The sequence below is a fragment of the Artibeus jamaicensis genome, unplaced genomic scaffold (genome assembly GCF_021234435.1).
Source record: "Artibeus jamaicensis isolate MK-2021 breed Jamaican fruit bat unplaced genomic scaffold, CSHL_Jam_final contig_497, whole genome shotgun sequence".
Lineage (NCBI taxonomy): Eukaryota > Metazoa > Chordata > Mammalia > Chiroptera > Phyllostomidae > Artibeus > Artibeus jamaicensis.
Window position 1 is genome coordinate 11,204,064 of NW_026521863.1, and position 14,677 is coordinate 11,218,740.

General features: G+C 45.0%; 1 protein-coding gene across 1 annotated transcript in view; it reads right to left on the reverse strand.

Moving 5' to 3' along the window:
• The window catches only part of MTHFD1L (methylenetetrahydrofolate dehydrogenase (NADP+ dependent) 1 like), a 173,935-nt gene that overhangs the window by 36,547 nt on the left and 122,711 nt on the right, over positions 1 to 14,677 (reverse strand). The window contains exons 25-26 of the mRNA XM_037156849.2: positions 7,231 to 7,338; positions 4,861 to 5,013 (exon numbers count right to left, since the gene is read on the reverse strand). Of these exons, the coding sequence (XP_037012744.2) occupies positions 4,861 to 5,013; positions 7,231 to 7,338 (261 nt within the window). The remainder of the gene's footprint in view (positions 1 to 4,860; positions 5,014 to 7,230; positions 7,339 to 14,677) is intronic.

Below are 14,677 nucleotides of genomic sequence, written 5' to 3' on the forward strand. Positions count from 1 at the left end.
TGCAAGACAGGCAGGGTGGGGAGGGTGACTGTGCCCACGGCACACTCGCTGCTCTCTTGGAGCTGACGGGCCCTTAACATTTGTCCAAGTATTTTTAGCTTCTTATTGTATTTTCATATTATGAAAGTGACATGTATTCGATGTAATGATTTAAAAAAACAGAAAAGTAAAGAGAAGAAAAAAAATTATTCATGCTATCATGGCCTGGGGTTAAGATTTTGGTGTCTGTCTTTCTGATCTTTTTCCATGTGAAATGTAATTTACCTCTCAATAATGTCACTTCATATACTTTGCTTATATATTAATATTTTTATGTCATGAAATTTATGCCAAATGATTCCTTGGCATAAATTAGACATTCCTTAGAAATTATAGAAACTTAAAGACAATATCAAAACAACGAGATCATAAGACAAAGACCATCTACTGGATATTTTTTGGCACGAGACTGTTTTGGAGTTTTTGTAAACTATTAGGTTTATTGAGCACCATAAACCATGAGCTTTGGAAGAACTTTGGAGACATAACAGGATAATCTGTATAGAGTAGGAAAATCATAAAAATAATTTGCCCTTTTTTCCCCATGAAAATCCGTATTCGTTAAATGATTTCTTAGAAGGAAGTGTGCTAAATGGAGATGCGCTGGTCGAGAATCCCGTACTATTCTGTAGCTTTCCACAATGTGCTCGAAAGACTACATAAGCATGACATAATTAAAGAGAGGCAAGAACGCACGTGAGGCTTACTGGGAACGAAGGCAGTTATTTAAGGAAGGAAAAATGAGCTACCCACAGGAAGGCATAAACTCTGCCAATGCGGTAAGAGTGGGAGCCACGGTCTCAGGTGTCCATAAGCTGAGGGATCCCCACACCGGGTGCTTCTGTAAGAGCAACACGAGGAAGTGAAGGGTCTCCATCAGTTAATGGTGTTGTTATGATTTTACTGGGGGAGATCAATGTCAATTAAAGAAATCACTAGATAGAACATGATGAAATAACGGTAGAAGGATTTGGCCTATAAGATGGAGGACAATAATAAACATTTTGAAAGCTGAGTCTAGAGGAGAAAAACCCAAACGCTCCAGTGTTTCATCCTGTGATTTCCCCAGATCAGCAAGATATTGTTTGAGCAGGGACTTGCTTGTGTTACTGTTCTTTTAGACCTGCTAGGTAGCCAGAGGGGTGTGCCTCCCTTGAGGGTGCACTAAGAAGGGACTTCTCCCTTTGTCACAAAGCCCAGAGGGCTTATGTGGTTTCATGGACTAGAGTGTAGGACTGGACCTTATTTACCCTCCATGTGGTTTATAACACCTTGTGCATGCTGTAGGTATGAACGAATAAATGAATGAATGAGAGAACAAACACTGCATAAAAGTGGAAAAGCTTTCTGATTTTGAGTTCTCAGTTTGGGCTTAACTTCTAGAGTGGAGGCATGAATATGGATTTCAAAGATGCATGAGCACATGGTGAGTGATAAAGAGTCAGAGTGATTCATTACACTGGGATTTTCCCACCTACAGGACCCAGTCCCCCAGGGTCCCCCTTCCCTCAGGTCGTCTCAGCAGGCAATCCCTACACTACGCCCCCCTTCCCAGTGATGAATGTCAGAGGCATTTTAGCAGGCTGTCCAGTGCCCAGAGTGGGGTCAAGTAAAAGTCAACACCCACCCTTATTAGGTGGTCCCTGCTGGCACAGAGAGCAGACCTCTCAAGCCACAGCCTCCACGGGACAGTTTCCTTATCTCCGGGAACATCTTTGGTCCCTCCTCACTTTCGCACACTGCTACTTGCTGCCCTGCTCTGCTGTGGCCACGAAGGGAGCTGCTCCCAGGGCCAGGGTGGTCAGGGGGCAGAGGTCTCTCTTCGGGAAACCTCAAGGGCCTGAAGCTGCCCCTGGAGAAGCAGTCCGCACACTGAGTTTCTAACCAGTCACACGTCAACAGGGAGCAGAGGACAGGTAGGCTGTGTTCACACAGGAGCTGGGCTGACCATTCTGACTTTCTGGAACTGGACTTACACGGTGGGGGATATACGTGATGTCAGTCACCAGTGCAGGAGAAATTCATAGCATGTATTTGTTTAGTGATCCCAAAGGTTTTAAATTGTAGTGTGGTTTTTACTTAGTGACTACTGAATGCTAAGAAATTGGTTATCATTCACCGATTCACAGTATTTACATCAAACCATTTTCTTTGTTAACTTCCATCTACCTCTATGAACTATAAGCTTACTGGAATGGAAAAGGGCTCTTCATTTTGGGGTTCTCCATAGCACTGACCACAACACCTCATGCACACTGGTTGAATGAATGAAGGAATCTGTTGGGTGAACGACTCTGGGATTCCGAGTCTGTACACTTCAGGATGGGACAGATTATCAACCATGCTGACCTCCCCTACACTACGCCCATGGTTCCGTGCCCCACGTGGGCACCTGCATGGCCCCGTCTCTCTCTTGGCGGCTGGGTCTGGCCAGGCCTGTAATGCATGTGAGTTCTCACTCCCAAGCACTCACCTGCAAACAAAGCCCAGGAGAACTTGAGCCCCTAGGGGCTGCCGTCGCTGAGGCTGTTCTAAGGAATATTAAAGTGAGCTCTTCTCAGTACGTGTTTTTGTTAGTTGAGGTATATTTAGATTACACTCAGTAAAAAAGGTTTTAGGGGTGTAGGTCTATGAGTCTGACAAATGTACACAGTCACGGACCCACGGCCACAATAAAAACGGAGAGTACCTCTGTCACCCCGCAGTTCCCTCTGCAGTCGGTTCTCTTCCCCGCCCCCCGCCTTGGACCACTGAGCTGAAGTTTTCACTCTCAGTCACGCCTTTTCCACAATGCCATTCAGTGCCCATTTTATGTGAACCCTTCTCCCTCTGTCAAAGGGGTTGCTACCCTCCCCCTGCACCTCCCCCCTGCGTGCAGTGGTTCCTTCCAGACCCCTTGGCGGGTTCCTGTAACTTTCGTCTGCTCCGGAAGTGTGGGTGTTTTCAGAGCCCTGGCCGGTACTCTCCTCTCACTTCCCTGGTGCTCATCTGTGAGCTCCCGTGTTTGATGCCCGCCTTCATTCGTGTCCTTAGAGCCCCACGGGCCATCCTTCCCGCTCCTCTCTTCCGAGTGCTGTGTCTGCATGTCCAGTGAACTCCCAGCCCCTTCCAGACAGCTTGTGAACGCCCCCAGCTCTTCGTGTCCAGGCCAGATTCACTTCTGGCCCTGCCACCCGCCTTCCTCTTGTGTTCCTCCCCCGACCGATGGCATCACCACCCTCGGTCATGCTAGAGGTATCTCCCCTGCACCCATAAGTAGGTGGTTCCCAAAATATGCCTCCAATTGGCGTCTCTCTGCATACCTACTCTCCCGCAGCCCCAATGCTGACCATGGCTCCTTCTGCCCCAGCTGATTAAACGTGCCTCCTGGGTCTGGGCCTGCCCTCTGAACACTCTCCCCATTGCTGCCCAGACCAGACCACATTCTTCTTTGCTTTCTTACAAAAATGAAACCAAGCAAACAAACACAAAACCCACGCTATGCTTACTCCCCAGCACACATGAGAGAAAATCCAAGTGCCTTCGGATGGCAGCGGAGACCCTTAATGGTTTGGCCCTGTCTTGTCCTCCCCATCCCCTTCCTCAGCCTCCCCACCCGTCCGACTCTGGCCACGCCGGCCCACCCTGGGAAGGGCCACCCTTTCCCTAGTCAGAGGGTGGGCCCTTTAAGAAGCATTCTGGAGCCTCCTCTCCTTCCCCAATCCCTGCTCCCCCTCCCCCTGGCAGGACTAGTCACTGCCCACCCTGTGCTCTGAGGGCGTTCAAAAGGCCGACACCTCCTGTCCAGGAGCCTCTGAGTTGTGGGAAGCCACACCCCTCACCCCGCCCTCTCCTCTTAGGATCCCCAGGCCTTGAGTGTAGTGGGAATTAAAAAACACGTCTTGAAAATGTTTTGCCTAATACTACATGAAATATGTGTGAACATTAAGATAAGAACTCTAATATTTTGCACTTTTTGCCTATCCGTTGCTTGTTTGCATAGTAACAGAGCCACATGGTTTATTAAGAACATCGTTATATTTCCTATTTGGGCTTGGATCAGTTTGTAACGACAGTAACAACAATAATGATAATGATGATCTAGAAATTTTGGTCTAAATGTAATCCAGGAGCACTGCCATGAAGGGAAGTCAAATTTCGTCCACTGATGGTCCCCAAGGGAAGACCATCATATCATTTCTTGTGTGGCTACAATGAAGCATTTTACATATGAAGCCCATTATCACGGAATTTCAGTGCGTTAATAAGTTTTCATTGCTTTGCCGTCTCCCCTCCACCCACAGAGAATCTGAAATAACCTAATGATGATCCCACAGCAATGCAGCGCCATTACAACAACGTCAAAACAAAAACTCATGTGACTTGCAGAGCTTCCCACGTGAGAAACAGGGTACAGAGTGAAATGCAGATTCCCAGCCCTTGCTGGGGGCTGAGCTGGTCCTTCCCGGCAGGAGCAGCTGCCTCCACTGACCCTACACTTCAGGGAAATCTTACTGTGCTGAGTGCAACGATGTGACGACCAAGGAGCACTGCACTGAGCCATCCTACCACTTAAACGGCAGACTCAACTCTCCCAAGTCACGCTCTTCGGTGCTTGATAAGCAGAATCAGTTTTATAACTCGAGGGATCCTGAACACATGATCCAAACAAAAAGAAAAATCCAAACCACAACGGCAGAGGTGTTTTTACGGTGGAAGGAAATGTTTAGAAAAGTAGCAAATACTTCCCGACACCTGATCTGCAGAGAGCGTTGGCAGAACAAAGGATGTTAGGTATCCTGACACACAGAGGGGAGGAAGCTTTTGGAGGACGTTACTCACCGTTCCAACCAGAGGGTAAATGAACCCAGCGCCTATGCTGGCCCGGACATCGCTGATGGGTAAAATGAAATCCCGGGGCACACCTTTCTTGTCGGGTTGGTGAGAGAGAGAAAGGTGGGTCTTTGCCATGCAGATGGGCAAATTTCCAAAACCCTGTAAGAAAGGACAGGAAATGTGCTCACTGGGCGTACATGTTAGTCCCCTGAACTTGGCTCCACAAAACCCCTGCAGCCCAGGTCCAGGCACCCAGTGGGGACTGTTACTACCCATTCAGTCACTGAGCAAGCAGATGGGATGGAAACCCCTCCCCCAGCAGTGGGCTGGGGGGGTCTACTGCTTCTTTTGGAGAATTCTCTTTACAGGAGGGCAGCACTGTGTGTGCCTGGGGGAAAGTGGGCTATTTCTAGGCAAAGCAGCAGTAGCAGCAGCTGCAGAAATCAGTTTCCAAGGATACTAATATCTGGGATTCAGAAAGGTAATTTGGAGAAAGACTTCGTAACGAGGCTTTCAGGCACATGGTTCATTCATTCTTGGAGGCTGTTGGGAAGCAAAGGGCCCCTTTGTGTTGGTTTATGAATCATGGCTATTGGATCTGCGATTACATTATAGGAACCAAGATGAGGTCACTACTTAAGCTTCTTATTTTTAAGGACCAAAGGCTTCGCCTGACCCAGTACTCCGAAGGTGAAAGAGCAGGAAGTCATGTGTGGTGTCTCACAAAAAGGACAGTGTCCTCCCAGCCTGGTTCTGATTAAAGGGTACACAGTGGCTCTTTAGAGACTTTGCTAATTAAGGGCAACCACATACTTGACACATAACTTTTAAGGAATATTCTCTGATAGGCAGACATAAAAGGAATGCAATCTTCAGAGGTGACGCGTGCAGAATTTCTTATGATTCAACCTAAAACTACTTGAAGCATTTTTGAGTGTAATGGATTGGGAGTGGATCTCTTTCCTTTGGAAATGCTGTAATACTGTTACATGCCGATCAGCTCCTGCCGGGGGGTGGGGGGGCACAGCGGCCTGCCCTGTCAAAACGGTGCCCAGGATTTTGGGTTTCAGAGATCTCTCAAATATTTAAATCATTTTTTAATTTTATTTTTCAGTTACAGTTTGCATTCAACACTATCTTGTATCAGTTTCAGGTGTATAGCACAGCAGATAGACAATGGAAATAATTTTAACAAACTCATGTAGGTTTGCCAGTTTAAAATTTTGCCAGTAACAGAGAATAAAAACAAACAACTCAATATGCCATATACCATTGCCATATTACTTCATAAAAGAAAGTGCTTTTTAAGACTGAAAAAACAAGGGAAGGACCTAATATTAGAATAAGTGATAGTCCTTAAATATTATTAAGAATTCAATAAAAAAACCTTCCCATGACAATGACTTAAACATTTCATTGACATGAGTGTTAATTTCACCAGAGAACAATGCTTGAATGTACAGTAATGTTCAGAAATCTTTTTTCCCCCCTAAAGCACAAGTCAAGTGCATACATGGAAAATTCCAAGAACGAATGAGTTGTTGGTTGACTTAGGAAACCTGGGAAAAAACTGATTGGCCTTAACTAAGGTATTTATCAAGACGTCAAATATGACTAACGAATAGGATTTAGGAGTCAGGGAATTTTAAAAAAGAGCCTGGTGATGCTCATAATGAAGCTGTTTGCCACCAAGCTTTCAAGTGCTTTGACTTCTATCTAGCAAACTGGGTGGGGATTCAAGGCACATGGTCCTTCTGCTCAGGGTGGCTACATGTGCTGCAGTGAAATCCATCACCCAGACTGCTCTGGGGCCAGATAAGGGCCCATCCTGCTGAATCACAGGCACCTGCACAGCTGCTTGGAGGAGAGAACGGAGCCTTCAATGCTGGTGAACCATCTTAGCACCAAGCCAAGGAACGAATCGTATAAAAAAAAATACCATCCTGACCCCGTCTTTATATGCTGCGCTTGTATTTGCCTAACTTGGGGCCATGCTAACGTTTTTAAGGTAGTTAGAGACCTGAAATGAGGACAGAGTATGACAGATCACCTAGATCTGACCACAGGCCCACATCTAAGCATAGTTTCAATGCTTCTGGCTCAGTGGCAGGGTGGAGACTAAAGAGCACAGACACCACCCACAGCAGACATATTTACAACCACAAAAGTCTACGATGCATGTATCAAAGGGTAGATGCTGTCGCCATAATGTTCCAGGTACCGTCAGTACCCTACACCCAAGGACAGTATTTCAGTCTTGGTGAACCACAAAGTACATTAAGACAGGTTCAGCTGGTGAGACATATCCAAGTCTTCAATGAAGGTGAATCCTTCAAGAGCCTAAGTGGATTTCCCCCCTAAAAGTGGAACTTTTACCTGCTGCGTGTAACGGTCAATTTTGGATTGTGCCTCGGGAGAGAGCTCGATGTCCCTGGCCCCGTAGACAGCCTGGGCAATGGTTCTTATCTTTTCCACAATGGGAAGCTGGAGAAACACAAATGACAGCAAATCGTGATCTGGTCAGAGAATTAGGAAAACGCAGTGAGAGTTTTTGCAGTGGTTTACAAGTCCCCACCAGATTATCTCTTCAGCAGCGCTGGCATTTGAAGCAAGCACTTTTGTCCTCTGTCACCGTCACAGTCCTAACATTTTTGGATCGGAGGTCAAGCAGTGAATAAGAAGCCTTAGATGTCTAGCCAATTTAGAGGATGCTTATCTAGTTAATCATGTTTATCCACTGCATTTTTAAAAATGTAGTTTTTCCTATGCTTTTTAATGGTCTTGTAAGTCAGAACAAGAGTCTCCTAACTCAACAGCGAGTGCTGATTACTAAGTGGGTCTCAACTCCAGTTATACAGCAGAGAATGTAGTAATACTAAGGAACAGTTTATTTTTTTGTGAGCAGGAATGGGTTGAGATTTTAATATGAATGCTGATGTGATCAAACACTATTGGGAAATCAAAGGTTGACGCTAGAGTCGCTTTAGCATATCATGAGAAATCTTGGAGAATGGGAAGAATCCACGAAGATTAGATACAGACAAATAAGCGTGTGAAGAGAAGATGAAAAATCTTCTATAACATTAAATGGAAAATATGAATGTGGACTGCTGGCAAAGTACAAAAAGCCATCTTAAACAAGAATGGTTCATTAGGAAAGAAATACACCACAGATAAAGTGATTCTTGGGGTAAGCAAAGCAGTTCATAACATCGTTCAGAATTTTGCTGTGGGTAGAAAATACCGGTGTAATGCAGTTAGCGGGCTTACTCCTGGGTGAACAGCTGCTGGACCAAATGCGGAGAGGGGACACCACCAGGGAGCACAAGTCCCGTGGCCTGCCCAAGGACTTCACCTGGCAACGGCCAACCGTGTGCTTGGATAAATTACTGCTGATACACGCAGGAAAGACACGTATCCGACAGGGGAAAGCAAAAGGTAACTCCACCCTCCCAATCTGATAGAACTCAAAGTGCTTTGAAGTATGTTTTTCATTACCATAGTTTTTATTACTGTAAAGTTGTTCTGTGGTCTGGGGCTAAATATTGGACATTTCAACAAATGAAGAAACTGAAGATGCAAGTCATTATAATCTCTCAGTGAAGCACATAAAAGCGGATCTGACTCACTGGAGAGAAATCCTCTGTTCACGGGTGAGGGAACTCGATACCGTACAGATGTCAGTTCTCACAAACGATCTCTGGGTTCAATGCAATTCCAGTGAAAACCCCAAGAGCACTCCTGGTTACTTGGCCAATCTGTTCTAAAATCCATCACAAAGAGTAATGGCATGCATAGGTAAGGTAACTTCAAAAATAAATAAAACCAGAAGAACAAAGGCAATAGGACTTGCCGTCTCATGTTACCAGGTATCAATCACACTACTGAACTGTGGTAAGTAATTCCACGTGGTGCTACCACAGAACTAGATGAATCAGTCAGTGGGAGATAAGAAGGAACCCAGACAGACACCTCAGCAGGTACAGGATAGCACAGAGCAGAAACGGCGTAAAGTAGGGAAAGGACTGCCTTTCCAAATGACTTTCGGCTGGAAGGAAATAAAATTGTATTCCTACCACACACCGGGCCCCCCAATAAATCCAATATGGAATAAAGGCATAAACTTCAAAACTAAAACTTTAAATACTGGAAGAAAACGCTGGGAACTCTATGATCTTAAGTTAGGGAAAGTTTCTTAAACAGGGTAACAATAGAATACATCCTAAAGTTGACTCCATTAAAATTAAAAATTTTTTGTACAAGAAGAGACACTATAAGTAAGTTTAAAAATTGGGGGCAATCTGGGAGAAGATATATGCAAATATTTAAAAGTCAAAAATTAGTTATTAGAAAGGATAAAATATCCCACAGATCAAGAGAAAGAAATATTTAATACTGGGCAAATGGATTATGCCTAATAATTACAGGAAAAAATGCTGAATTGTATTAAGTAATCAAGGAATGCAAATTAAAAGAACGAAAAACCAATTCACACCCATTAGATAAGCAACACTGAAACATATGAGAAAATCATGTGTAGGTCAGGAGGTGGGAAAATGATCCTTCTATGTGCTCTCAGTTGAGATGCTAATGGTCTAACCTGCCGTGAAAGCTTCCTAACTGGTCTCCACTTCTAATACCTCTTCTATACCATAAGTCTAACCTTCCTAAAATGTATTTAAAAATCTTCAGCTTCTCATGGCTTACTAAAGAACAAAACCTTGTTCTGGCACTTAAGCATCTGACTGAGATGTGCTCTGAAGCATCACTAGATAAGCACCCCATCTTTAAATGTCCCCCTATCTTCTTGTTTCTGGGGCCTGCACGTGAAGTCCCTGCCCAGTAATCTTCAGAGATCAACCTCTGCTACAACTTCCTGAGCTCTCGAAGATCTCTCCCCAAGGCCAGCTTGTCCAGGAAGCCTTGACCGATACTCCTCATGCAGGTAGGCATTCTCTTCTTTGATATCCAGATGCCCTTGTAATGCTCTTACCTCGGTATTACCTGGGACTAGAGGTTCAACAGGGCCTGGCAGTGAGCAGCTGCTGGCAAACCCCACGTTATCTTAGGGTGCACCAATGGACCTCAAATGGTACCAGTCCCAGGATCAAAGGCTGACACCGAAATCTACCGGATGCCAAAAGGTCTTTTGTGAACCACCAGGAGAAATCAGAGAATCTCCACTGCTGGAAGGGACAACCCTGGAAAGAAATGATTATCATCTTCCTGGAAGGCAGAATATGAAAGAAGGACAGAAATTGGAAGTAATCTTTAGCCTAATGTCTAAGGAAAAGCTGTAACAACCAGAGCTGCCTCACTAAGTAGTGACTGTCCATTCAAGGAGAATTCGGGGTCAGGCGGGTGTGGTGCCAGGAATGTTGTAGCCAGAATTGCTGCGTGCGTGTAATGTTGAGTGAGGCTGGGCTAGAGACATAACCACGAGTGTAACTTCGAATGTAAAAGATTCAATGTTCATATTAGCTGAAGAATAAAGAATGGTTTATCAACCCTTTGAGGTCAAGGACAACCTCTTGTTCACTTAGAGGTGGGATATGAGACAGCCCCTAGAGTATACAGTATGTCCTCAAGATACAGTTGAACAAATGAGTGAATGCCTCTAAATTTCCTATTGACTAAACATGAATTCCACGTGGTTCAATAGTTACAAGAGATGATAAGCAAGTCCAGGCAATGATGTGCTCAAGACAACACTGAGGAGGCTTTTTCCATGAACCTACGATCTCACATCGGCCTGAGTTGACTGGCACGGAAAGGCTTGCTGCTGATGCTGCACTTAAGCTAATACAATCTCCTCTTAGGTCAATAAATGCCTGGCAAGAGCAGCCCTTTTTAAGAAATATAAGTTAATAGGAAGCTGAAAGGTATGTCCAGCACCCACAGAGCAAGCACGATGACCATGCTTAGTTAGGGAGGTCAGTTCTGAGGATACGGCGCTCCCCAGGCAGTGTCCCCTCGGCATCCGGTCTCTGCCCGTACCCTGCCCCATGCCACCCCGCCCTGACCCTGGGCCACTCAGCCCTCTGTGGGGTGCAGCACTGCTGGGTGGCTGTTGTGCGGCAGGAGGGCTAACACGGTCCCTTCTTAACTTAGTTAAATCATGTCGCCTCTCTAAAGTTGTATCCTCACCCCTGAGATAGAGACAAGAATACTGTACATCATTTCACTGCCTCGAGGAAGCAACACAGACAAAGTATTGCAAGTGCCACGCTACACAAACTGTAAGTAATATTACTATGGAGTGTGGGCCATAGGGACTGAAAAGTTCCTATGAAAAGTCCTATGTGTTCTCTGGAAGTAGAACACAATGACAGCAGAACAGGTATCACTACTCACAACATATTTAATGTACTATTTACTGCGCTCTCTGATTTGAAAATACAGTTGGTGAGTGTAACTATTCCATGGGGACGAATGGGTGACTACTGATGGTATCCATTGTAGGTATTGACTGTAGGTAGGCATTTAATCGGTTTATTAGTAGGTTTTAAGTGTGAAAATACTTGTGTCGATAAATATATATTTAATTCTTAATTGTGGTAAGACAGATATAATACAGGATTTACCATCTTAACCATTTTTAAGGGTACAGTATATTCACTTTTCTCAAGTATTCTTAATGACATTCACATTGTTAAGTATTCCCAATTTTCTTAAGTATATTCACATTGTTGTCGAACCAATCTCCAGAGCTCGTTCCATCTTTGGACACGGAAACTGTGCCCAGCAGACACCAACCCCTCGCTTCCCGGCGAGCCCTGCTCTACTTGCTGTCTCTGCGAATCTGACCCCCGGCACTGCACGTAAGTGCAGTGACACACGGACAACGTTTGTCCTTTGCATCTGGCTTTTCATTTAGCATGACGTCCTCCAATTTCACCCGTGTCGTAGCCTGTGTCCAAATTTTCTTCCCTTTTAGGGCTGAATAATTCTTTATTGTATGTATTTACCACACTTTAAAAATCCATTCATCCATCAATGGACACTTGGATTATTTCCTCTTTTTGGCTATTGTGAGTAATGCTGCCGTGAACCTGGCCGGACAGATGTTGTTTCTTGGAGACCCAGCTTTCAATTCCTTTGGGAGTGAGGAAATACAGATTTTTTTTTTTTTGTCAACCACTAAACTGTCTTCCTTTCTAACGTTTATTTGGAAGTGTTTTGGGAATTTCAAGCAGGTGCCAGGCTGACTTTGTGAACTATGTGGTTGCGGTTTCATTTCCTGTAGGAAAACGGCAACTTCCCACAGACGACAGGTGACCCCAACAGAAGGCAGTGCAGACAGCAGGGGGGGCAGTAGCCGGAAGCCCCATTTCTCCTCGCCCTTAGTGTCTGACCCCACCTGCATATATGTTTGGCACTTCTGATGTCCCGACCCTAGTCTTGCTGACCTTGGAGAAGATGAAGATGCTCCCTGACTGGCTTCCAAGGAAAGGACGTAGGGAGAACCCCCCCCCCCCCGTGTGTGTCCTCCAGCCCACCTGCTGAATAAACAGACTGCTTCGCTCAGCTCAGTGTAGCTGGAAACCCCAAGACCAAAGTTCTCTTAGGCCTCCTACTACAATTTTTCTTTTTCACTTTCATGTACAAGGAAACAAACAAAAAGGACATCTCAGTTAACAGATCTTTTGGGTTTAATATGAAAACTAAAAGCTTCCCTGGTAAGGTAGTTTCTACTGCATATGATCTATTCATAGTGGGTTGGCAGGCAAGGAACTTTCTGTTGTTTTTGTGTTTGATTCTGGGGAGAAGTGTAATTACTAAAGAAAAAGAAAGCCAGGCTGAGTCCAATGATCTTGATCTGAACTTGATATTCCCTGTAGTAAATGACAGCTGTTATCCAACAAATAAAATGGTCAAATAAATTGAGTGTTTATGCATTAATCATCCCCAGCTCCGTAAATATTTGCTATTTATTCATTCACATCTTTCATCCTCACATCCCTGAGGTCTGGGATAGTGGCCCGCACACATCAGGCAGTCCACGAACATCTGCTGAGTGAATAAATAACCCTGTATGGCAAGCACTTGCGAGATGTTGTAGCGTGCGAAGAACTTCGGGGACTCTGTGTACAGAGAACTGGTGATGGAGTCCGGGCAGTGGGGCAGCAACAAGTTTGACAGGACAGTGTGTGGCCGGGGCTCCGTGTAAACATTCTGTGGAAGGAGGGAGACTGCAGACGCAGGGAGGCCTGGAAGGCAGCGAGAGCAGCCGAGACAGAAACAAGGACTTTGAATCAAAGGACCTTGAATCAAAGGACCTTGAATCAGGCCTGAAGGATGTGACAGATTTGAATAAGCAATGGAAGAAGAGATTATTCTACACAAAGAGAAAGGCACGAGTCAAGGCGTGAACAGCAGTAAACAGAAGGCTTATTCTAGAAATAGTGACTATTCTATTTGCGCTATCCTTGACATTTAATGAGCTACTTCACAAAGCCTAGTGTCTAGACCAGTATCTTTGATCATTTTTGAACTAACTGCGTACGCTATCTGCATCTTCAAGAATATAATGAACATATGCTACTTCAATGACCTCCCTAACCTCTTCAATGTGTATTTGGGGGACTGAATACCCCAGACAGGGCTGCCCAATGGGAACTTCCTGTGCCGATGGACACACGCTGTTTCTGTGCTTCCGCTCCAGGAGCCCGAGCCTCATGTGGCTGTTAGCAGATGCCATGTCACTAGTGCAACTGAGGAAATGAATTCTTAATTCTAGTTCATTTAAATTTAAATAGTCACGCGTGAGCAGAGGCACAGCACAGAAAATATCTAAGGGTATCACAGCTCCGGGAAACAACTGTGACAAGCTATGACCCGGTGACACCGTCTCTTGCACTGAGCAGGTCCACCATAAAGGCTGAGTGGCATCATGAAGGTAAGCGGAGGGTGTGGTGGCCTCCATGCTCCATGACGTTTGTTTTATGGACACGGCGGCCCAGGCTCAGGGAAGCTGGGTTACTTCAAGTTAGACAGTCAACTTTTCTTGGAGGGCTCTGGGGGAGCCTGCTGGAATTATTAAATTAAGCCCTTTAAGACCTGCTTTTTTGGAGGAATAAAACTGATCTATAAATTCTAGAGGCACAGTTACTGAAATTTTTTTTAAATTTGTTTTGGTGGAAGAAAATGAACAAAAATAAAGTGAAATAGAATATTAAGTGAAACAGAAAAAAACGAAGCTGCTAGAGTTGAAGAAAATAAGAAACATGGAAGTTTTGTACTACGGTGGCTTCTCATCTTACTTGGAGGTCAGGTTCCACGGTCGGCAGTCCCAAGAGGCCCCAGAAGACCCCGAAAACACTGCCCAATACTCTACTATCGACACTCTGCGATCTCCCGAAGCCCGCCACGGCCACAGTCTGGAGCGCACTGCTGTTTCTCCAGCAGCCACGCTGAGTAAAAACTACCCCGTTCTTCCATCTCACCAAGGCCACAGAGTGGAATTCACCTGAATTAAACGTTCCTATGCTGTGAGGTCGGCACGGCATGTTCCAATACCCACGAAACACTTGAAAATAAGGATCAGTGAATTAACTTAGTTGAATAAAAATCTCTGGACACAGCAATTATTTCATTTTGTATTTTAAATGAAGCATGAACTTTAAAAAAAAGATTTTATTTATTCGTATTTAGAGAGACGGGAAGCAAAGAAAGGAAGAGAAATATCAGTGCGTGGTTGCCTCTCACACACCCCATACTAGAGACCTGGCCAGCAACCCAGGCATGTGCCCTGACTGGGAATTGAACTGGCGATCTTTTGATTTGCAGCCCACACTCAGTCCACTGAGCTACACCAGCTAGG